Source organism: Polypterus senegalus, chromosome 9 (assembly GCF_016835505.1).
Source record: "Polypterus senegalus isolate Bchr_013 chromosome 9, ASM1683550v1, whole genome shotgun sequence".
NCBI lineage: Eukaryota > Metazoa > Chordata > Cladistia > Polypteriformes > Polypteridae > Polypterus > Polypterus senegalus.
The window spans coordinates 84684155-84709977 of record NC_053162.1 but is presented as its reverse complement, the minus strand read 5'-3'; the positions used below and the strand labels follow the sequence as shown (position 1 = coordinate 84709977).

Sequence of the window (25823 nt, the reverse complement as noted above, 5' to 3'; positions counted from 1 at the left end):
AGCAAACTCTAAAGAAAAAGTATGTTAAACAATACCAAAACAAAGTAAACATTTAAAGATACTGTACAGAAAAAATATGAATTATTTTTTATCTGCTATTAGTATAAATCTGACAGTACTTCACTGTTCTAAATGCAACATAAAAAGAAAAGAAGGGTCAGCTAATTAACCAATAAGATTAATTAAAGGTAAAATTTACTAACTGATTGAGAAACTGGTACGAACAAAAACCAGCAGCCATCGAGGAACCCATGACTGAACTTGAGAACAAGTGACATTTAAATCTGTATTTTGTAAAGAAGGGACTTGTATTCCTTTCGAAGAACTAGAATGAATAAGAGATGGTTAACATTAAAAGGTGGCTTGCTTCACACCTCTTGTTGCTGGTAATGACATGGGCTATCCAGATACATATGCTGCAACATAGACAAAATGAAAATGGGTGGGCTAGTTAACAAAGCCCAGTGCATTCCTCTACACTACAAAGCAAAACAGGTCCAGAGCACACAACAAAATTTGTCTCATAATTATATTAATATAGTATGTGGTGCCCCCCAAAAAGACATTGTAGAGATAAGAATAGCATACCACTGGAAAATGAGTGATGCTAAATAATTCAAATTGATGGCTCAGATTTGAAAAGTGCATTGCACTTTACATACTTTATATTGATTTTGACAGAAATTAACCTGTTTTTAGAAAATAGAGTGTGATCATTTGAAATGGACACTTGTTAGCTTAAACCCTTAAGCAAAAATGAACATTTCTTAAACTGAAATATATTGTATATACATTTATTTAATACTTTAAAGGAAAGGACATATACGGACAATTTAAATAAACAATTTACTGGTAAAAATTAAATATTGCACAGCTGCTTTGTGTACTTTGAACATAATTAAGAATTAGAAAATTGAAAACAAGCTTGATTCTTCTTATTGTCATAAAAAATATGAATCAAAATCAGATATTGCAAGTAACTGGAATGATTTTAAAGCGTCTGCTTAAATTAGAAATGTTATGACAAAACTACTCAATGTCTAGCAGTTTTCAGCTTTTCCAGAAGAGAAAAAGAAAAAACAACCAAGATGACAAAATAAAACATGTACTTAAGACTGTTTTGAAAACAATGACTTAAATCAATCTTTGTAGTACGTCAACAGCTCATTACAATATAACTTGATTGATGCACAATTCCAATATCGGATAGGCTTCCATCATTATTTCTTTAACTCTTGACTTTCGATAGCCCAAAAGCAGAACATACTTGAGTATCCATGTGTAACATTTTCATAATGTTTAACAGCAACAAGTTCATTTTTAGATGTTAAGGGCCTGGGGCATTTGGAGGCACTCTTTCTGTAATTACAAAATGGTTCCTTGCTTTTAGGGAGATGGATGTCAGTAGTGGGGATAGTGCACCATTTACAATCCCTGAAACATAAAACATTTAAATATTAAAGTTAAATTAAATATGAACTACATCCTACAAAATGGCATTGATTTGCTCCATGTGTCAGGCAGGAAAACAGTATTACATTTAAATCCATGTCAATGCACAATTCAATGCTTAGTACCTTATTAAGTACCTAAATGTGTTCTGTAAGTCTGTTCTGAGTGCACCAATGCTAAGAACAAAACAAGAGTAACATTTAAATAAGCTCCAAAAGAGTACAATCTACATCAATACATCAGTTTGTGTGTAATGAATGAATCTAATATACAAGTTTCACTTTTTGAATGGAATTACTGAAATAAATCAACTTTGTCATGACATTCTAATTTTATGACCGGCACCTGTAAACAGTTTTGGGAAAAGAAAAGGGGGAAAAAAACCCCCACAAATGTTTGTGTCAATATAGCATGGCTTAATTTTAATTGACAAAGAAAAAAAAGACTGTGCAGTTTGGGGACTTTGAAATTCAACTAAGATAACTGAATTAAAATTGCAAACATAAAATGAATGAGTAGCTCAAAGAAATTTAGTATAAAATAAAACTGTTTTTCTTGAACATCAATGAGCGAATTTCTCTGGAAACTTACCAAGTTCCACTGAAGATTTCAGAGATTCTAGCAAATTTGGGCTTGAAAACTTAATCACACATCTGAAGGGATCTGTTTTGTTTTCAAGTATTCGATTTACTGGATCCTTGAATTTTGTTTCAAGCTGGAAAGACAGGAACAATAAAGCAAGAAAAAAAGTCTTCTTTTGCTTTCAACATTAAGCGTTTTAACAGCAGCTTATAGAAGTTCTTAGCATTCAATCAAAACACACACACACACAAATGTGTGTTCCATATAAACAATTGTTGGTGGACAATTTAAAAAAAAAAAAAAGACATTCGAATGAAGTCATTTTTCGTATCAAATAAAGCCTTATTCCACTCCAGTGCTCTCTAATCTTAAAGAGATACATTACTTCAACATACAGTACATGGATGAAAACATAAAAATCATGCTTATTGCTGCCTACTTAAAACTTACTAGCCAACCCGCTGTACCATACACCGCATTATCAGGCCAATTGTTTAATGATTTTTAAGCACAGGGAAAAAATTAACATTTGAAAAATCAGTAATGTAATAAATCGGCAAGAAAAGCAACATTGTAACAATGCACGGAACGAACCAACACACAATCGTCCGTGACTGAAAACTGCCGGACCGCCATCGTGCCTTGTCCTGCCAGACGGAGGGATGCGAGTGCACTGTGCTCAGGTGTGTGTGGAACGGCAGGAGAGGAGAGGGACGTCCATTCCGCTCCCTCTGTTATGCTAGTCTGCCGATTTCTCGTTCAGTATGCACTGCCCGCTCATGTGCCCACCTCCAACTCGTCACTTGAGTCGTCTTTACACAGTCCAGATGCACATGTGATTCACATAGACTTTTCATTGTTCTGTGCGGTTTTGGCTGCTTTTCTATATATAATCCACCAAGACACCCGACCACGTTAGTAGTGAGGTGGGAGGGGGGTGTGTACAAAGGGTTGGGACGCAACCAGTGGGAGCGTACGAGTCGCACTTAGTGGGAATTCTACGGTTTGCAGCCCGAATGGGGTTCAACGGCTTACCCACGCCTCTCTACGCCGGGTAGACACAAGCTCAATCTCATGCATAATTATTAATTGAATGCTAAACTCTTCTGGAAAGACGTGGTTGTCTAAAACGGGTTGGTGTGAGAATACAACAGTAAGTGAACGAAAAGATGGAACTCTGGAGAGAGCAAAATACAACAAAATAGTGAACCTGCGGCATAACAAACGACGCATATTTATTTATTGATGGTTGAACACTTCTGGAAAGACACAGTTGTCTAAAAAGGGAGGGTTTGAGGATACAACAGAAAGTGAATGAAAAGATGGAACTCAGGAGAGAGCAACATATAATTGTCCGTGAGTGAAGAAGACGCATGTCTGTAGCGGATGTGAATTGCTGTATGTAGCGTGTAAAACAGTTTGCTATGGTGCACGCGGTCGTGCGTCGTAACCGAAAACTCGGTTTTTAAAGACTGCTTACTTCATTGTGTTTTAACCTCAGTTGGAAAGGATTATTTTAAGGATCCCATTGGATTTCTCCTACTTAAAAAAAAAAACAACTACCTTATTATCATATACTGTGGAAACTCTCCTCTTGCATACATTAAATCACATCACACATTTATTTTCTATTTCGCAGTACTCTGTCCCGACATCATAATGATTATCATTGGCTGAAGTACATACTTTTGTATTTTTTGCATCTCTACATCATTTTTAGCTGCTCGGTTGTTTAACCACCATATTCCATATTGTGTCAGATGGTAATGAAACCCTACCACACCAGTGCAACACATGCGTCACTTTTGCAACAAGTAACAAAGGGGCTTCCTGACATACTAAACCCAGTCAAAATGATATACAGCAATTTTTTCTTGGTTGACAATTTCTACCAGTGTCTTATTTCTGCCTCGCACCACTAGCTAAGGTATGTTGTTTACAATAATCACTTTGAAAAAGTAGTAAGCCTGTCTTGCTGTTGAACTGGAGTTTAATACCACAAACTAGACATGTCATCCTACAGTATGTCTCAGCATTTTTAGCCAGTTATCTAAGTAGATATATAAACAGCATTGTACACGTGTTTGCTTTGATTTAAAAAAAAAAAAAAAAACCCTATCAAGGGCTCAAAATATTTGACTAGTCAATAAATGATTATTTATGATAAATTTTGGTTATTAAAAACCTACTCAAACAAATCTCGAAAACCCTAAATATAGGTATACAAAAACTACAAACCTTGAAGACAGCAGTTTCTAGAAGTGGCAATGTTCCTTCCCCAAAGGCATCATCGGCAACTTGCTTAAGGTAGGCCTGGTGTTTTGCATGCTCATTAGTAATATTTGGATCTGGAAATAAAGTAACACTTAAAGATTTATAATACTACAACTAAAGACCTCAGCATCTAAAAATATTATTATAGAGTAGTGATGTTAGCATTGGTTAACTAATGGCTTGCACATTTTTTGTTCTTCTCCTAGACATTTCAACAAACTTGTGACTTTAGCAACAAGTTTAAAATAAACAAAATACAGTATTTCTCTACTTCAGCTGTTGCAGAATTCTACACCACAGACTAATAAACATGATTAAATAATCCCAAGTCAAGCTTGCATTCATATTTTTAGATTGATTAAATCATAGATTTAAGATGCTACCATTCACGAAGAAGTATGCACAGAAGTACCACTGAGGGTAGGTCTACTTTTATGCAAAGTGACAGTGATCCAACCATGAACATCCTGAACTCATTTCTTTTATGGTACAGTGCGACAGTGGCTGCAGGATATATTCATTAGCCACTTTATTAGGTACATTTAACTAGTACCATTTGGAACCTACAATCTGTGTCAAAAACCAGATGGATTCTTTAATGTATGCATTCAACGAAGTGCTGGAAAAAAAAAGATTTTTATGCAAGCTGACTTGATATTGTCATTATTGCCCCTACAGAGTTTTTGGATATGGATTCATGCTATGAATCCCCTGTTATACATCTTCCCAAAGGAATTCTGTTGATGTGGGATCTAAAAACTGAACACTGGAGTAAACTGAAGTCATCACCACGCTAGCAAGACCAGCTTGAGAAGTTGCGTTTTTGACATGGCATAATTTTTTGCTGGAAGTGTCCATCTGAGAGGAAAAAAAAAAAAAAGCTAAAGCTATGGCCATAAGGGTGGGCACATGATCTGAAACAATGTTAGGTGCACTGCGGCCTTCAAATTATGCTCAACTGTTATTAAGAGGCCTAATGTTTGCCATACAAATATTCTACTTACTATTACGCTACTACAAATAACATGAAAGACAAGATAGATCAATACCAATTCTGAACCTACCACCTACACGTCAGAGGAGAAATCAAGATTTATTAGACAAATTACATTTTAGTATGTTAGAAAAATTCTAAACAGGGAAATACTTACTCTAATCAAGAATAACACCAAATTAACAAAGACGACAGAAAACCTTAAATGTAAAGTATATACAGTGGATTCATAAATTATTAAGACTGCTTCTCTTTCTGCATACTTTATTACGATGTGGATTTAATTTTAAATAAATAAATGTACCTTATTTTCTCCCAACAATCAATACTCAATAACCCATGAAGACAAAAATGAAAACTTTTCAAAATGTCTGCAAATTTATTTAAAAAAAAATCAAAAAACGGAAATCCTTCATTCATTGAAGTATTCAGGCCATTTATTGCTGCACTCCAAACTGTGGTCTGGTGCATCCTGTTTGCTTTAATTATTCTTGAGCTGTACCTAGAACTTGGAGTCCACCGGTAGCAAACTGAACTGACTAGACAAAGTTTAAAGAGGCACATACCTTTGTATATAAGGTTCCCAATAAACACCGTATATCAGAACAAAAACCAAGGAACTGTTTGTGAACTTCAGTGGTCCAAGTATGGTGAGAGAGAGTTCAGGGCAAGAGTATAAAACTGTCTCTAAAGCTTTGAGTGTTCTCAGGAGGATTGTGGCCACAATAATTGTGATGTGAAAGAAGTCTGGAACCACTAGAATTTTTTTTTTTGTTCTTTATTTTGCCTTATACAATTTCTTGTATTAAGAATTTGTTAGTTCTCGTATACTCCTTGGGGTCAGAGCGCAGGGTCAGCCATTGTACAGCGCCCCGGAGCAATTGAAGGTTAAGGGCCTTGCTCAAGGGCCCAGCAGAGTAGGATCTCTTTTGGCAGTGACGGGGATTCGAACCGGCAACCTTCGGGATACCAACGCAGATCCTTAGCCTAGTGTTAGCAATTCAGCCACACTGAATAACCAGGCAAGAAGGGCTTTGGTCAGGTTGGTGACCAACACCCCAAAAGCTCACTCTTGAAGAGCATCAGAAGTCCTATGCTGAGCTATGAGAACCTGTAAGAAGAACAACCATTTTTGCAGCACTTCAATCAGTAAGGCATTACTTGTAGAGAGGATAGGCGGAGGCCACTCTTAAATAAAAGACACAGGACAGCCTCGATAGTGTTAACCTAACTGCACTTAAACTACTCTGAGCATAAGGAAAAAAATCTCTTGCCTGTTGAGAAAGAAATGTAACTGTTTAGGCAGAATTTCAAGTACTATGTTGGGCAAAAACTATGCACTGCTCATCACCTGACTAATACCTCCCCCTACGGTTAAGCATGGTGGATTTAGCATCATGCTAAGGGGGTGCTTCTCAGCAGCAGGGACAAGGAGACAGGTAAATATTAAGGGAATAATGAATACAGCCAAATACAGAGAGGTCCTTGAAGAAAATCTGCTCCAGAGTGCATGAAAGTGCAGATTGGGATGAAAGTTAAATATTCAGCACAAAAACGACCTGTAACATACAGCCAAGACAACACTGTATTGGCTTTGGGACAAGTCTCGGGCTGTCCTTAAGTGGTCCAACCAAGGCCTAGACAAACTCCATAGAACATAAGGAAGAGACTTGAAGATGACAATTTACTGTCACTTTCCAATCACTCTAATAGACCCTGAGAGGCTCAACAAGGAATAATGGGGATGAAATGCCCAAAACCAGATTGTATAGACCCAAGAAGGCTTGAAGCAGTAATTACTTTCAGAGGCATTTCTAAAAAGACCTAAAATAAGGTCTGAATACTTATATGAATGAGATTCCAGTTTGATTTTAAATAAATTGGAAAATATTTCTAAAAACATGTTTCCACTTTGCTATCATTGTTTACTGAATGAAGACTGACTGGTAAAAATGGAAAATGTATCCATTTAAAATTAAATTTACAACACAAAGTGTGTAGGAAATGAAGAGGTCTGAATACTTTCTGAATCCTATTTAAATTTAATATAGTAATAAGAAAATGTAAAACTAAAAATATTTTTATAATGAGACAAAGAGGAAAATACATACGCGAAGCACTTATTTCTTGTGATGTTTTTGGACGGGGAATCTGAAAAATTAATCATGAAAAAAGCACGATTACAAAAATATACTTTTTTCCCCAAAGTCATTATCTATTTCAGGGTAAAACATTTCTGTTATACCTTGTATGTACAGTAGATTACACTAAATTTAACTATCACATACTGTTGATTTCTTTTGTCCAAGTTTAAAAGTAGAGAATGAACAAATTTTGAGCAGGATATCTGAATAGACAGCATAGGAACATGCACTAGTCATTTCTCCAAAATTTAGAAAGAAAATTCATTATTTTTAAAAAACAAATTTTGAGGAAACATCTTAAAATCTGATATTTGCAATTCTAATTAAAATAAAAGTATGTGTGTAAACCTGAATGGGTGTCATGTAAATGAAAAACATTTAAAGATTCAAACTATGTGACCGCTTAGTTTCTTATACTAGCAGGGTACATTGAAAGTAAGTTGACAAAATGAACATAACTGGACAATAATCAACATTCACAAAAAGGGTTCAAAAACTAATTTAAATAATTTTCAATAAAAGGCACACTTAATCACAGAACTACCTGGGCAAAAACTTCACCTCCTTTATTTATAAAATAATTCGGGGACAGCTTCCGCATATTTTAGAAACTGAATAAAGAGATCATATTTAATGAACAAAAAGATTGATGACTAAGTAAAATGTATTTTTTTTTTTTGATAAATCACAGGGAATTATAAAGAAAACAGCTTTTTACTAAAAAAAAAAAAAAGAAAAGATTACAATATATTCAACACATCTCTTGTTATAGATTAAAAATACTGTAGTAAGTGGGAATGTGAACCTTTTTCCACTTTGCCATATTATCAAAGTTGCAAAACATGCTTGGTAAAAGACAGAATGTGAAGGATTGGGATTGCATTCCAACATTTTTCAAATACTAAATAACTTGGGTAAATGACATCTCATTTTACATTATAAAGATATCCATGCAATGCCAGCAGAAATACAATCAAATGCATAAAAGTGCAAAAAAGCAAATGTTCAAGTAATTATTTAGCAAGCAATACTTAAATTGCCTGTACTTACAGGTTTAAATTGCCGCATCACCAGATCTCTAAGAGACTTCAAGCAACGACCTTTGAGTTGAATCTCCTTAATATCTGTATATTTAGCTGCAATGAGCAGTGCCTGTTAATTAGCAACATATACAAAAATCAGCAAGAGTATCACCTTAATAATGTTGAACATGATTGTAAAAATGCAAATACATACCACCATGAATGATAGGTATTAACCAATAAAACTGCAACAAGATTAACAAAATGCCTAATATGTGGTTTGCCTCTGGATAACTGCATAATATTGTCATCAACATTATAAAAAAATAAATAAATAAAAATAAACACAGTACTGCACGACTAATCAAATCAAAATTACAATTTCAACCAATGCAATTAGTAAAACAAAAAGGGTTGTGATTTTCTACCAGTAGTACACTATAGTGATATGCAAAATGATTATTTTAGTGATTCATTTTGTCCATTTCACCAAAATGATTACAATATTGGAATTACTTATTCATTCACTTCAAAAACAACATGTTTACTAAACATGAACTATGCATTGGAAGAACTCAAAGACATACTAATCAGAAGACTCCTTAATCAGTCCCTCTGATATTTATTTTTGGACTAGTAGTCTACTGTATTGTGCACTTTTGGAGAGGACAGAATAAGCTAATCGGTTATACATTCTGCCAATACGAGAACAGAGTAGGGGGAAGTCTTTGTCTCAGTACATACCTTGGATTTGACCACAGAAACATTGATCAATTAAACAGAGGTATTGTGCGAAACATGCAAAACTGAAGCTGCTACGTCATGTGGAAACATACCTAAATTATAACAGCATCACAGACAGCACTCTCATACATACATACATATATATACATATATATATATATATATATATATATATATATATATATATATATATATATATATATATATATATGGTGATTCCCCAACCACCTGCAGGGCTCCATGGAAGATGCCTGCCTCCGTGTCCATCTGTGTCGGATCAGGCGCCTATATAGCGCCTTTGTTACAGGTGCCTGGTTTCCTCCAAATGTGACGCCTGGCATTCACACCAAAGAGTTCAATCTTTGTCTCATCAGACCAGAGAATTTTGTTTCTCATGGTCTGAAAGTCCTTCAGTTCAGATGCCTTTTGGCAAACACCAAGCGGGTTGCCATGTGCCTTTTACTAAGAAGTGGCTTCCATCTGGCCACTCTACCATACAGGCCTGATTGGTGGATTGCTGCAGAGTTGGTTGTCTTTCTGGAAGGTTCTCCTCTCTCCACAGAGGGGTTCTTGGTCACCCCCCTGACTAAGGCCCTTCTCCCCCGATCGCTCAGTTTAGATGGCTGGCCAGCTCTACGAAGAGTCCTGGTGGTTTTGAACTTCTTCCACTTACGGATGATGGAGGCCACTGTGCTCATTGGGACCTTCAAAGCAGCAGAAATTTTTCTGTAACCTTCCCCAGATTTGGGCCTCGAGAAATTCCTTTGACTTCATGCTTGGTTTGTGCTCTGACATGAACTGTCAACTGTGGGACCTTATATAGACAGGTGTGCTTATCCAAATCATGTCCAATCAACTGAATTTACCACAGGTAGACTCCAATTAAGCTACAGAAACATCTCAAGGATGATCAGGGGAAACAGGATGCACCTGATCTCAATTTTGAGCTTCATGGCAAAGGCTGCGAATACTTATGTACATGTGCTTTCTCCTTTTTTTTTTTTTACTTTTAATAAATTTGCAAAAATCTCAAGTAAACTTTTTTCACATTGTCATTATGGGGTGTTGTGTGTAGAATTCGGAGGAAAAAATGAATTTAATCCATTTTGGAATAAGGATGTAACATAAAATGTGGAAAAAGTGATGCGCTGTGAATACTTTGCGGATGCACTGTATACATCTCTCTATTATATATATATAAAAAAAAAATATATATATATATATATATATATATATAAAATATATATATATAAAATATATATATAAGACATTACAAAAGATAATATAACTGACCGTTTAAAAAAAAAAAAAAAAAAGAAAAAAAAACTTACCTGGAGTAGCAGAGGTCTTTGTTTTATACCTAAATGAGATATAAAAACATAAGGACAGTGTGGATGATACACGGCATATGTAGGGAAAAAGTGGTTGGGTCTTTTGAAATTATCTCCCCAAGCGATGCGAATCCAAAGGGCATCATCTTCAAACTGCTTTATAACAACTGATACCTGTAAAAGATTTTACAAGCACAAAAACTTTATTTTGTTATTTTTAACACCTTCTATATTTTACTTATGATCAACCTGTACACAAAGTTCAAATTTTAAATCACATAGTTCATTATTACAATAAGGAAACCATATCACGCCATAAAAATAAAAGAAAACTAAGACAGATAGTTTTACTGCTTAAGAATAACATTTTTAAAAAGTGACTTTATATTATCCAAAAAAATCTAAGAAATATTTACCCCATAATAACTTCTTTGACAAAATTATAACAGCATACAGCATGTACTAGAGAAAAACTCACAACATAAGCAGGGTCTATGAGTGGACTTGTTTTCATAAACTCAATATAGAACAAAGCAAAACCATTTGTATAACCTGTAGACTGTGTGCAAGAATTAAAACAGGCAACACCACCCTCCTGCTTTTTTTGCCTGAAACAATCAATGTATGGCCAGAGTTATCATGGGAGCAATAGTAACAGCCAAACTGCAAGTCGCATTCTTTCAACTGCAGCACACACAGGTCATAAACAGCAATGGCTATATATGCCCTTGCTGTTTACAATATCCCCATATGGCAAAACATTCAAGACAAACAAAACACATAATTGCTTACTGCATTGCAAAAAACATGCTAATCAACAAAGTAAAAAAATGAAGTGAAAAAAAAAAAGTAGGAAGGTAGCAGGTGCTCAAATAGAACTCATCCTTTTTAAGCACATAGTAGTGGCAGACACACCTAGGAAGACTTCTAGAGAAAGAGAGCAAGCTGCTATTTGTCAGTGGACAAAAAAAAAAAAAAAAAAAAAGAGGCACATGGTTGCCAAAACACCAGATTTTGAAGTCCTGGATTTAACACACAAGATACTGTATCCATTTACAGACTTCACTGATGCAGTCTTCAGAATATACAAGCATTTCTTGTCTGAAGGCATTCCTGCACAGTATTAAAAAGTATTGTGTCATGTCAAATTATGCCATAACTGTTTTTGTTAATGCAATGATCAAAAGGTCTCCAAAGTACTAATTTTTATTTACTTGATTTACACTTAGTGTTCAAGTCTGTTAATTTGCATATTGCAGTATAATGATAACAGCACCAATTTTGATTTCTTCAGGGTTCAAAACACCATCATGCAATGCAGCAAAACAGCATCAGGAAATGCATATAATTATCAACATGTATCGATGTCATATGATATGGAAACATATATCATAATAATAACCTGACCTGACATCACTCTGACCTATCACAAACACCGTCAAGCTTGCAAATGGCTCGAGTGTAGTTAGAACAATTACAAAGAAACCAAGATTAACAACAAGCGGTGACAATGCCAATACAACTATACAGCATATTTATCAATTCAGTAGATCTGGAGGTAGTCACTTGCAATGGGTTGCAATGAAAAGAAAAACCTTTACAAGATTAGGGATCTCTTTCAGTGTCTATTTTACATGCACTTTAATAACCCTGTTATTTACAAAACCTGCTTTCTAAAATGCCATGTAAGCCCTTACTCCAGTCAGAGAAACTGGGTTTTTGGTCTCTGAGAAACCAGGTTAACAGATGTAGATTTCTTCACGAGTAACCTAGTTATTTTGGCATGTAAACCCTTGACCGGGTTACAGTTGAGGATAATTTTTAGTTTGCGCAGGTCCTTTGCTCTGCGTTCACCTGTTTAGCGTCACACATATTTTCATTGGAAAAAGGTAAAAGCGTTCACAAAGGTAAATTTCCTAAAGCAAATGCTCAGACGATCGCATTATCCCTTCTCTGCGTAACCTAATGCATTACTTATTTTATTAAGGGAAAAATGCCTGCATTATCATTATCCCAGCAGAACTGAGTTTAAAGCAAAAAGCACATAAATATGTTTTCTGTACCTTTGTGGGGCTCAGTTGCACAGTCAAGCAGTAAAGTGTGTGGTTTGCAATCCAGTAACTGAAACCTATAAATGAAGTGTCAGTTTAGTTTTCATCTAGTTATTTGTTATAGATAATGTTGAAAAACTGCGATCCAGTGTTCATACCACAAATCATTGGTGGCTCAGGTCGGTTGAGGTTATAAAAAGGGGACGGATAATATTGACTTTACAGTACAGGAAGGACTAAAGGTATTTACAGTAGAAAACACAAACTTATCACATACTCCACGATTGTTTTCAGTTCATGTGGCTGATGACATTTAACTTTTTTTGCGCAGTTTAAGAATGTCAGAGCATTTTGCCAAAGGAGAACTCAAGAGGCATACTTATCTAAGTAAATGCGGATTTTTAAGAAACCGTATTTCTGCCTTAACTGGGTTATTCGCCTTATCACAGTTGTCTGTATACACACCAAATGATGATTTCTTGGGTCTTTTTTGAGAAGAATGAAAACAGTCAATGAGTCTCCTGGGACTATCACTAATTTCTACAAAAGCAGGGAGACACAAAAACAACAAGAATTTTTTTTCTGGAGGTTGGAGGGGCATTAATTCCGATGTTTGCTGCTAGGTGTATGTACTAGACTGCCCTCTGTATCATTTAGCCAAACTGCATCCTTGAAATGTTCAAGTGATTGCATGATGCAGTGTGGAGAAAATGAGTATTTTGAGGGTGATTACATTTTTAAATGTTCTGAGAAATATACGATTTATAAAGAAAATAAATCTCATTATTTTTGCCACCCCCCTGTATGTAGTGAAAAGCTGCAATTCCACTGTGTCAGAGTACATGACCCAGCAAAACATGGCTGAAATAAACCAAACAATCAGTATTGGCCATGCTCTCATTCCAACCAGACAAATCCCATTCCACTGTTAAGAGAGCTCACACCTGCCCCACCCAAGCATAAAATTTGTTTGAACCACGAAAACCAGCAAGAGATTTTCTAGTATTCACTGACATACCTTCCGACTCTCTGAATTTGACAGTCATTTACACAGGAAATTATAAACTGTGAAACAATTACCTGCTTGACCAGTGATCAACATTCTTATGTTTGCACCCATACTAATTTCACGTAATTGTCCTGGTGCATGCATATTGTAGATTTACATCTTACATCTATTGATTGATTTATTTAGGAGACTTACATATTATTTATTGTCAATGCTCCATTAAGGAGAGTATACTTTGTTGTTCTACCACATACTGTATTTCTGCTTTATATTTCTGCCAAAGTGACTAAAAAATGCTTTTCATTGTGATGTTCGGTATAATGACAAAAAGACTGAATATAAGTAAGAATTCCACAATAAATAAAAACAAACAAATAAATAGCAGATAAAACAAAGGAACAGGCTGATCAATGTACATCTGGACTGAATAAAGTATAAACAACACTGACAATTTAAGCAGATATAGTATATATACGATTCACTTCATTCCTCCATTATAGTAGGCCTACATTTAAGTGATGTTGACTGCTACTTGAGCATACTGTAATGTGTTCCAAATATTGTGTCATATGGTATAAAAAAAGCAGATGCATGCCCTTTATTTGATTTGTGAAGTTTCTCCGTCTCCTATCAATACGGCTCATTTGGCAAAAGTTCTGAGGGCCACTGACCTACTGCATCAAAAAAGTATATGAACTAATGAATAAGATGAAAGGATACAACTAGATTGTAACAGTGCCTCAAATATTTATCCATTCTTTGTAAGTTTTGTAAGGATTGATAGCTGGTCGCTACAGTACAGCAGATCTCAGTGCATCTCTCTGTGTTTTGTTCTTAAATTGTGTAAAGTCACTTTTATATTTTCTTTTACTAGTTTGTAAGTATTTACTTCTATAAAATGCTTTATGACATTTATGAAAGCTTTTTTTTTTAAAAACTGTTGATTGTTATCGCCTTTGGAATCTAATGGGACACTTACTCACTATATGCACACAAAATCCCCGCTATCAATGAGACCAGCTGCCAGTTACTCCCCATCTACTACTAATATATCGGACAAATTAAAAGCTTTGAAACCCAGAAACAGATTAAAGAGAGGTAGACTTCAAGTACGACTGAGATGGAGAACTTTTAAAATACCTTTGACAGTCCTTGTGGAATAAACTGGACGAGACGAGAACATCTGCACAAGTACCGAGAAAGCCATCTGATGTGCTTTACGGAGACCAGGTTTAAGAATACCTACTCGGATACAGCTGTTGAAGTAGATGGATTTGTTTCTGTTCGGCAAGATGGAAACCCAGTTTCTGGTAAGCAGGCAGGTTGGGGGACTGCCTTTATATCAACAAAAGCACGCTGAATATTGACCTCACTGTTGGACTTCGCCCATGCTATTTACCACAAGAGTTTAATAAAATACTTGCGACAGTAGTTTTACATACCGCCACATGCTAATGTAGGAGCTGCAGCTGAAGTGATTCTTGAAACTGTCCAGAAACTAAAAACCAAATCACCTGGCTCTTTCAAACTTGTGATGGGTGATTTTAATTTATGCAATCTGGAATCAGTAGCACCACATTACCATCAGTAAGGGAATATTCATATTAGAGGGGACAAAACACTAGACAAGTGTTATGGAAACGTCCCTGGTACCTACATATTGCATAATAAAGCAGCTCTGGGTGCGTACAAACAAAAACTGAAACCAGAAAAAAAACAAAAAAAAAAAAAACAAACTGCCTTAAGAAAAACACAAAACTGGTGCAAGGACAGTGTAGAGGAATTGCAGGAATGCTTCTCCTGTACTGTCTGGGATAGGCTAACATCCACACAGTCAATGAATGAGGCCACTTACATTGTAAGTAAATATGAAATTCTGTGAGTCTGATCATAAAGGAAAAAACTTTCAAGGTGTACCCAAACAGTAAGCCATGGATCACTAAAGAGGTTGAAGCATTACTTTTGGAAAAAAAACATGCACATCAACAAAATAAGACAGAAAAAAAATCTAATTTTACAGCAAAGAATTAACCGGTTAATTAAACAAAAAATAAGATTTATGGTAACAAGAGCTGGTCTAATGAGAACAATCCAATGCAGGTTTGGAAAGACCTAAAACAGGACAGGATTCTAAAAAGATTGTGTACTTTCCAGTAGACAAAGACCAGTAGGTTAAAACAAACAGGGCAGTGGGGCCAGACAATATACGAGGTCGGCTGTTAAAGTCCTGCTTTAAGCAACTCTCTCCAGCATTTCATTTGTTTTTTAACTGGACTCTGACCTGTGGTATTGTACCTAAGCTGTGGAAACAATAAATCTTTACCTTAGTTTCTGAGGTTTCCAGGCCAAGCTGTTTGAAGGACTACAGAACAGTGGCACTCACTTCTATTCCAATGAAATGCTTTGAACATTTGGTGAAAAAAAATTTAATGATGGAGACAAATCTTTTTAAGATAACAACCAGTTTGCTTATTTTGCAAACATAAGTGTGGAAGATGCTCTGCTTGTTAACTTGCACCAAATCTACACATTTCTTGATCAGCTTGGTTCATATGTCAGAGCACGATTTTGGAATTTTTCTTCACTGTTCAGTACCATTCAGCCTTACATACTGACTGGAAAACAGTATATGAATGTTAACCCATTTAACACATTAAGGATTCAGGACTTTCTTTTAAATCATTCGCATACAGTTCAAGTACAAGACACTTTTTCAAAAGTAACTCATTCAAACACAGGAAGCCCGCACCTGTTTATCTTATCACCATTACTATTTACTCTATACACAAGTGACCTGAGACCACGGTTCCATTATCAAGTATGTTGATGACACCATGCTCATAGGAGCATATCTAGGGAGGATGAAAGCCACTATCTAAATCAAGTGGACTGTATGGTAAACTGGTGCAATAAGAATGCTCTCACTCTGAACGTAAACAAGATCAAAGAAATCTCATTTTAAGAGACAGAAATCTGTATGTTCACCCATTGTTGTTCAGAAAGAGGAGGTAGAAATAGTGACTGAATATAAATACTTATAAACTAACCTAGATAACAATCTTAACTGGAATACAAATATTGCAGGGTCATACAAAAAAAAATCTTTAAATGCAATCAGCACTAAATTCATCTACATAAACTCAAAGTATTTAATGTAGATAAGGACTCCATGTTGTCTTTTTGTATCACAGTATTATCCAGTCTGTTAGGACATTTAGTTTTATTGCCTGGTTTAGTGGTCTGACAAACCAATATTTAAAAATGCTCCAGCAGATTACTAAGCATGCAGCTAAAGTTATGGAGATGATGTAGTGTGTGCCAGAGGACAATGCTAAAAGAAACATGAAATCATCTGAACTGATGACTGACCTCCATTACATGTAAAACTCAACTTCAGTAAATCAGAAAGGATAGTCACTTAGAAATCACAGACAAATCGCTACAGAAATTCATTTTTTCCTAGTGCCATTAGATTTTTTAATAAGGAATATCGGAGAAAATTATTAAAAGTTTGACATGCACCTGTAACCATTTTTGTGTAAATATCCACTATCAAAAACTGCCTTACCTTAACCTGTCTTATCTCCGTTTGTTTTATTTCTTTCTGTCTACTATTAGATGCAACTGAGAAGGCAATTTTCATGTTTTTTGAGTAAACATGATAAAATAAACACACACTGAACATTGAAACCTAGACTTATGTATGTTTTACCTTTTAAAAAGGACACAATACTTTTTTTTTTTTATAAAAAAAACCCCTAGTGTATCATTATAATGAGCTATTTATTATATACATATGGCCAGAAAACTGTGCTTTAATGACTTTTAAGAAGAAGGAGGGAAAAAAAAAAAAAAAAAAACTTACGTGACTGGTAAGCTGTTTCAGATTAGCTGTGAACTGCTCAACAAACACGGTCACCTTCATTGTATATGTAAGCTCTGTTAAAGATATGAATAAGTCAAACAAAAAAAATATGTCTCTCAAAAAAATAAAAACAAATGGCAATTAATTACTTAATTTGTAAATTCTATACAACTTCAATTTTTAGTTAAAAATTTCTTGGCTCATCTGCCATATATTAATTACCTTGCTGTTCATACAATTGGAAAACACTCCAGTTCCTTTTGGTGGAATATGCATGGTTGTCTGAAAAAAATAAAAAAATAAATAAATAAAAAGGTAGTTTAAATAAACAATGCACTAGTCTTCAGAACAGGGTAAAACTTGCCCTTGATGAACAGCACAGCAATCCAAACGGGAGTGCAGTTGTGAAAAATGAACCTCCTACTGTGCTCCTGCTGTGACTTGACCTGAATATTACAATCTGTACAACACCTGGTATAGTATCTACACCAGTTACCACCAAGAGAATAACACAGCTGGCATTTTTGTACAGCACTCTCAAAACATTAACAAGAAGCCATTTACTTCAGAAAAAGGCACACAATATCTGATAGCCAAGCAAAGTGCAATACAGTATTTACATTTCTGCTGATTATGAGGTAGACTCAGCTATCAAAAAACCTTCAACATAAGAAAGTAATTCTTCACCACTCCACTAACATGAGAGAACAGTGTAATTCTCTCAGACCTGTTTGCAGTAGGTATGAAATGTAAATGTTTGAGTTTAACTCTTGCTAACACATGCATGATAAAAGAAGTCTAAATTAATAGTAGACTTTAATTGAATAATCCACTGAAAAGTGATACATTTTTTCATAATTAGGTTACTTATCCCCAATTTCTTTGTAGTGGTGGCTGAGAAAAAAAAATTTGATTTTGTTTTCTTGAAGAAAGTACATAAGAGAGACTCTCATAGAATAGGACTGGTACCATGCTGAACAGTGGCAAACACTGTGAAAGATGTTTCTCCAAGGGAGAATCCACCAATCCTGAAAAATAAAGCTCATTTCAGCAACTTGCACCCATGATCTCAGTCTTTTGGTCTTTACAAAACCTCAAAGCACTTAAACACTTCCACTTCAGGCAGTAACAAATCTCCCACTTGGAGAAGACAGACCACCTTTTCCCTACCTAGGACCATGGTCTCAGATTTAGAGGTGCTGATCCCCATCTCTGCTGCTTCACATTCGTTCACAAACTGTTCCAATGCGTGTTGGAGTTCCCAGCCCGATGAAGCCAACAGGATGACATCATCAGCAAAATGCAGTGACGCAGTTCTAAGGCCACCGAACTGGACCCCCTCCTTTATTGTAGTGTCCCAGCTAGGTTGAGGCCTATTTGGTTTTAAGTGACTGTTCGGTCTGATTGACGGAGGGCGGAGTACAGCACGGAAGACTGACAGTGGGGTATTGATTGATGCAGTAAGCGGTGGGCAAGACGCGGGGGATGAGGGATTGGAGAGGGTGCTAGAAAGTTGTGTTTGGGGTTACGAAGTCAGCGATTGTTCAAGTAAAACTTCTGTGACACTTTATCATGTCAGTCGCTACAGTATCAAAAAAAGATAGAAAAGATCACATTACCGCAAAACAAAAGGTGATTAACCAACAGAACTAAGTAATTGGGGAAGAAAAAAAAAAAAAGAGCAGGACAAATCGAAGTCAGAAATAAAAGGCAAAGAGAAGGCTTTTTGCATTCACATCATTCTTATGCACAAAATGTGGATTTACACAATAATAGACTATACGCTATAAGAATCTGTGGTCCAGCAACAGTTAAAGCAACGACAAGTTGAATTTCAAAGAATACACAATTCGGTCAGGTGTATATTGATGGTCACGGAAAAGCATTGCAAATTTTAACAGGCAAAAAGAAAGGTACTCTATATATTCCGTAAATAACATTACACACCAAAGGAGATCGTGATATGCCATTCATATTAAAATGTTTACAGTTTACTGTGAGAATAGCTGTTGCTATGACAATCAATAATTCACAGGGACAAACAGAGAAAAGTCAAATTATTTATTAGAGAAACAAACAATATTCACTCACGGGCAATACGTTGCATTGTCTCAATGTGTCTCCAAAAAAATGTTGTTTTTAATGAAGTTTTAAAGTAAAAGTGCAAATAATGAAATTGAAAAAAGTCCAAAGAAAAAAAATAAATAAAATTGTGTATCCGATTAACCAAACACAAGGGTTGGTGAGCGAAGCCCCCTAGTAGATAGAAAAAAAAGCAGTGATCCAAGGGTTGATCCCTGGAGTACACCAAACTTTACTGGAGAAAATTCAGAGATTGTATTGTCATAATTTACACATTAAGTTCTGTTTGATAAATAAGAGTGAAACCATGAAAGTATCACCCCCAGAAAGCCAATATGCTTCTTCAAGCCATGTCTTTGGTGTCAAAAGATGCACTTAAGTCAACAAGCAGTAACACTGACAAACAGAATAAACAGTGAGCAGGAGATCATTAACAAAACAAGTAGTTTTTGTGGGATGACAGGACAGAAAGCTAGATTATAATTTATCAAAGAGATTTCTATCAAACTAGGAGGCATTAAACTGATCAGTGATGGCCCCTTCAAGTAATTTCGACATGAAAGGAAGATTGGAAATTGGTTGATAATTATTCAGAATTTGTGAATGCAAGTTAGGTTTTTTAAGCAGTGGTTTAATAATGTCAGCTATAAAAGCTGAGGGCAGAGCCAATAGAAAGTGACTATAATAATATTAAAAGTAGGACTAATTAAAACAGGAGACAGTTCCTTAAAAAGATTAGACGGTCTAATATTCAGATTGTAGGTTTGGAAGCAATTATCAGGCTAGATAAAGCCACAGGGGAAACAAAGTCAAATTGTGAAAAGCTGCAAGAGGACCAAACCACATTGCCTGTATCTATGAAAGTAGTGGACAGATCATAGCCACCACCGAGTACATGTGGAAGCTCTTCAAATAAAATACATCTGAATAAGATAGATGCATTTTGCCTTTCATTTGTTCTTTGCATTATTCACAAACACAAAAACTCACTAAAATCTCAATTGCAAATGCTCAAACATGTCCATCATTTGGGAGAACAAAATTCTTTGCTCTGTTCCAAAAAATGAAAAATTACCCCAATTTTCCAAGAAAACAAGTTTCTCTTAAAAATTCTTTGAATTTGAACCTAAATTTTACAGAATGGAAATATAGATTGAATAACAAATACCTATCATTCTAAAAGCTTACTGCACTGGCTATTTTTTTTTTTAATTAAATTTTTAATTTTGCAACAGTGAGCTGTATCACTAACTATGGGAGCATCTGGAGTGTATGAAGCACAACTGGGCATCAAGTAGACAGTAAAAGATGCTGGAGTGAAAATTACTTGCAGATAGAGAAGGAAAAAAGTCTTCTTTAACATTCTGAAAATTAAAGTGTGTTAAGAAAATGTTTAGACTATGACAGCTGAAGAAGCAGGTTGTACAACAGGTTCTAAGCACCATAGCTTACTAGTCTGTCACAGTTTATTTAAAGTGATGTCTCCATTAACAACAAAAATAAACAAGGTTCAATTAATATGGAAGATGCTTTAAGAAAATAAATATAAACAGCTTTAGATTTAGATTAATACTTACATATCATATCAAGCTCTATGACATGCTTTGTTTGGACATGATTTTCCTGTGAATCATAATAAAGAAAAGATCACTGTGTGTTTACATAAATGGGCACAAAGCAAAAGCATTTTTGTAACTGTGCCAATTAGTAACAATAAAACCTTGCAGTCAGTAGTAGCATCGTCAAAAGTAGAGTATTAAGGATATGTAAAAAGACTGGTAAATACAGAGCTTGATTTGAAATGTAAACAATCAAATTGATTAACTTCAGATCAAACCATAGGTGAACAGTTATAAACAGAGGCAGAATATTTAACTACTACATTATTTGGGAACATTCTCAGTTGAAAAAGTTTAAGAATGATGATTTAAAGATCCCACAGATGAGATCTTGATGGATTTTTTTTTAACTTTTAAACTAGCAGGTTGGATAATGGGTGTTTCCTTGATCTACATTCACTGGCTATACTTGAAAAGCTAGAAAATGCAGTCTACTGGAACCAGTAACTGCAGGTTTTTGTTACAGAAATATTCAGGACCTGAATGAATGAAGACTGTAAACAAACCAAGCACTTAACTGGATTCATTTAAAATGATTTGTGTTTTAGTACCTACACAAATATTTGCATGGATTTCCCATTTTGTGTTCAATGATTACACTAGGATATGCCAGGCCACTTTTTTCAGAGATGTCCCTGTATTAAGCAGCAGATTTCAGATGAGTAGATATATAAACTACTAAGGGATGAAATGTCAGAGCATCCATTATTTGAGAAAAAGCAAGTCACCGGTGTTGATCAAATAAATTATCTGAACAAAACTGATAAAAAAAATAATAAAATAGACTACCCAGAACTCAGATTTTATCCTTCCCCTCCCATTTTGTGGTTTATGCTAAGAAAGCAAAATATTGGCTGGAAAAAATGTGATGAAGAAGTAATGATAACATTTACAGACTAAAAGAATCAAGCTATAAATAGGAAATATAAATAGGAAATAGTATTACCATAGACCTCCAGCATCAGGATTAACTGGTGTGATTGGTTTAGACATTGACTACAGATGATGCTGCATGAGATGTCTAAATTATGTAACTGTGCAGTGTGGTGTAATGGTTAAGGCTCTGGACTTCAAACCACTGAGGTAGTGGGTTAAAATCCTGCTACTGACATTGGGTGTCTATGTCACTTGACCTGCATGGGCTCCAATTGGAAAACCAAAAGAAATGTAACCAACTGTATCATAAATGTTGTAAGTAGCCTTGGATAAAGGTGTCAGCCAAATAAGTAAGTGTAAATCTATGTGACTGCTATAATTACAGAAAGGCTTTATTACATGCACAAACTCAAAATATCCAGATTGAACACACAATACCTTTTTGTCATTAAAGAACATGTTGGTCCTGAAGAAGCTATGAGAAAAGTAGAATGTTATCCCAGTCTGTCCTAAAGCATTCTTCATACCTGCCCAATTTTACTTAAAATAAGATTTTTGTTCTATACTCGTATGCACGTGTAAATCTGCCACTTAATATTTACAGTATATAGAATCCTGTATACAAGGCATAACTTGTTTTACATAACATTCGGCTAGTCTATATTTCTTTGTAAGACAATCTTCTTACATTGTTGTCTACTCAAGTTTTTATAAACATAAGTGCCTACAATGTAAATACAGTGGTGTGAAAAACTATTTGCCCCCTTCCTGATTTCTTATTCTTTTGCATGTTTGTCACACAAAATGTTTCTGATCATCAAACACATTTAACCATTAGTCAAATATAACACAAGTAAACACAAAATGCAGTTTTTAAATGATGGTTTTTATTATTTAGGGATAAAAAAATCCAAACCTACATGGCCCTGTGTGAAAAAGTAATTGCCCCCTTGTTAAAAAATAACATAACTGTGGTGTATCACACCTGAGTTCAATTTCCGTAGCCACCCCCAGGCCTGATTACTGCCACACCTGTTTCAATCAAGAAATCACTTAAATAGGAGCTGCCTGACACAGAGAAGTAGACCAAAAGCACTTCAAAAGATAGACATCATGCCAAGATCCAAAGAAATTCTGGAACAAATGAGAACAGAAGTAATTGAGATCTATCAGTCTGGTAAAGGTTATAAAGCCATTTCTAAAGCTTTGGGAGTCCAGCGAACCACAGTGAGAGCCATTATCCACAAATGGCAAAAACATGGAACAGTGGTGAACCTTCCCAGGAGTGGCCGGCCAGCCGACCAAAATTACTCCAAGAGCACAGAGACGACTCATCCGAGAGGTCACAAAAGACCCCAGGACAACGTCTAAAGAACTGCAGGTCTCACTTGCCTCAATTAAGGTCAGTGTTCACGACTCCACCATAAGAAAGAGACTGGGCAAAAACGGCCTGCATGGCAGATTTCCAAGACGCAAACCACTGTTAAGCAAAAAGAACATTAGGGCTTGTCTCAATTTTGCTAAGAAACATCTCAATGATTGCCAAGACTTTTGGGAAAGTACCTTGTGGACTGATGAGACAAAAGTTGAACTTTTGGAAGGCAAATGTCCGTTACATCTGGCGTAAAAGGAACACAGCATTTCAGAAAAAGAACATCATACCAACAGTAAAATATGGTGGTGGTAGTGTGATGGTCTGGGGTTGTTTTGCTGCTTCAGGACCTGGAAGGCTTGCTGTGATAGATGGAACCATGAATTCTACAGTCTACCAAAAATTCCTGAAGGAGAATGTCCGGCCATCTGTTCGTTAACTCAAGCTGAAGCGATCTTGGGTGCTGCAACAGGACATTGACCCAAAACACACCAGCAAATCCACCTCTGAATGGCTGAAGAAAAACAAAATGAAGACTTTGGAGTGGCCTAGTCAACGTCCTGACCTGAATCCAATCGAGATGCTATGGCATGACCTTAAAAAGGCGGTTCATGCTAGAAAACCCTCAAATAAAGCTGAATTAAAACAATTCTGCAAAGATGAGTGGGCCAAAATTCCTCCAGAGCGCTGTAAAAGACTCATTGCAAGTTATCGCAAACGCTTGATTGCAGTTATTGCTGCTAAGGGTGGCCCAACCAGTTATTAGGTTCAGGGGGCAATTACTTTTTCACACAGGGCCATGTAGGTGTGCATTTTTTTTTCTCTCCCTAAATAATAAAAACCATCATTTAAAAACTGCATTTTGTGTTTAGTTGTGTTATATTTGACTAATGGTTAAATGTGTTTGATGATCAGAAACATTTTGTGTGACAAACATGCAAAAGAATAAGAAATCAGGAAGGGGGCAAATAGTTTTTCACACCACGGTATATTTCAGAACTAAAACTGAAATCATGCAAATAAACTCGCATATAGTTTAACGTTTCATGGATTTGAAGACGCCAATTACTACCTTGTAAAGCATTTTCTGGCAGTACTATTTGTGAAAGACGATTCTTCACGGCAGACATACGCTCACTGGGATTCTGAACGATGACCACATTTTCGGACCCAATTGTCCAATTTGGATAGAGTCCTGCTGTAAAATGAACGAACGGATTTCCGTGAAGCAATAGGGGAAAGGTCCAAAAGGGAGCTGGGTGAAAATTAGTTTTATTTATCATGTACTTAAAACAAAGAACAGTTTGTTTAACAGTACGGCTTTCTGTATGCCTCGACATTTCACAATTTAAGCGTACACACAAAAAAAAAAAAACATTAGGCAGCTAAGTAAATTATAAAGCATTTATGGACATATGTACACAATTAACTATGGAAGGTCGTTGACATTCCATCTTTAGAGCCAAAGCATCATATAAAGTTGTTACCTCGCAGAGTCCAAGCACTTTCAGCCGTAGAGCCGGACCGTACTTGGCTGAATCCAAGGAACGGAGCTGCGCTGTGCTTAGGAAGTCCCATTCTTCCAAAATGCGTCGTAAGCCAGAGACTGGGATTTTGTTTAAAGTCTTTTGTAAAAATTTTGACACAGAGTATTCCATTGAAAGCCAAAGATGTGAAAGCCTTAAATGAGAAATAACACTTAAGTCCGTGAAAGTCAGAGGGGTGTTGTTTAACCTCCTGTAAAACCTGAAATAAAAAAACACGTAAATAAATAAAAAAAAAACAAAGAAACAAAGGTCTGTTCCAACAGAGTTAAAAGAAAACACACGTTAGCAACGCCCTCTATGTGAATGTGCAGACCACTGCGTTATGCGAGTCCTACTATTATGTAACTAATTGAGGATTTTTTTTTTTTGTGAAAAACGCTATTTTAAAAGTAACATTCCACGACGCAACAACTGTATAAACCAAGAAGGAAAGCGACTCACCTAAAACCCGCCACATCCGCATATATGAATAACCCAATGAGGTGTCCCCTGACTTTGAAAACCAATCAATGATCGAAAAGTGGGCGGGGATATTACGTCACGTATGGTTGCGTCATTGCAGTGCAGCGTTTTTGGATCAAGTCTGCACAGTTCCTGAAAACGTGAGTACTGTTAATTTAAACACGCCGGCTGGTCTGCCTAAATTATGCTTCACAAATGAGAAAATTTATCTTAGTGCCTCACCTAGCGGAATGAAGGAGGAACAATGGATGGCTGCATGTACATATTTAGCATTACAGAAAGATGATTAAAAGTGGTGCAATAATATGTATATATTATGATACTGTATATGTATAATGATGGGGCGGCACGGTTGCGCAGTTGTAGCGCTGCTGCCTCGCAGTTAGGAGACCTGGGT

At 35.8% G+C, this 25823-nt stretch overlaps 1 protein-coding gene across 1 annotated transcript; it reads right to left on the bottom strand.

Annotated features, from left to right (window-relative positions):
• Positions 1-822: 822 nt before the first annotated feature.
• cenpn (centromere protein N) lies at positions 823-25494 on the bottom strand. The gene is made up of 11 exons (XM_039763374.1): positions 25406-25494; positions 24905-25163; positions 21128-21173; positions 17691-17750; positions 17469-17542; positions 10544-10717; positions 8497-8598; positions 7414-7453; positions 4273-4382; positions 2044-2167; positions 823-1434 (listed from the first exon to the last, which is right to left on the bottom strand). Exons 2-11 carry the CDS (start codon positions 25073-25075, stop codon positions 1328-1330), a joined length of 1008 nt encoding a protein of 335 aa, XP_039619308.1. The 5' UTR covers positions 25076-25163; positions 25406-25494; the 3' UTR covers positions 823-1327.
• Between the last annotated feature and the right edge of the window lie 329 nt (positions 25495-25823).

Coding starts and splice junctions, on each gene's coding strand:
- cenpn (XM_039763374.1), bottom strand. CDS start 25,075: ATGGAATACTCTGTGTCAAAATTTTTACAAAAGACTTTAAACAAAATC. Junction 10,718..17,468: donor TGAAACAGCTTACCAGTCAC/GTAAGTTTTTTT, acceptor AATCTTTTACAG/GTATCAGTTGTTATAAAGCA. Junction 8,599..10,543: donor AAAGACCTCTGCTACTCCAG/GTAAGTTTTTTT, acceptor GCTAATTAACAG/GCACTGCTCATTGCAGCTAA.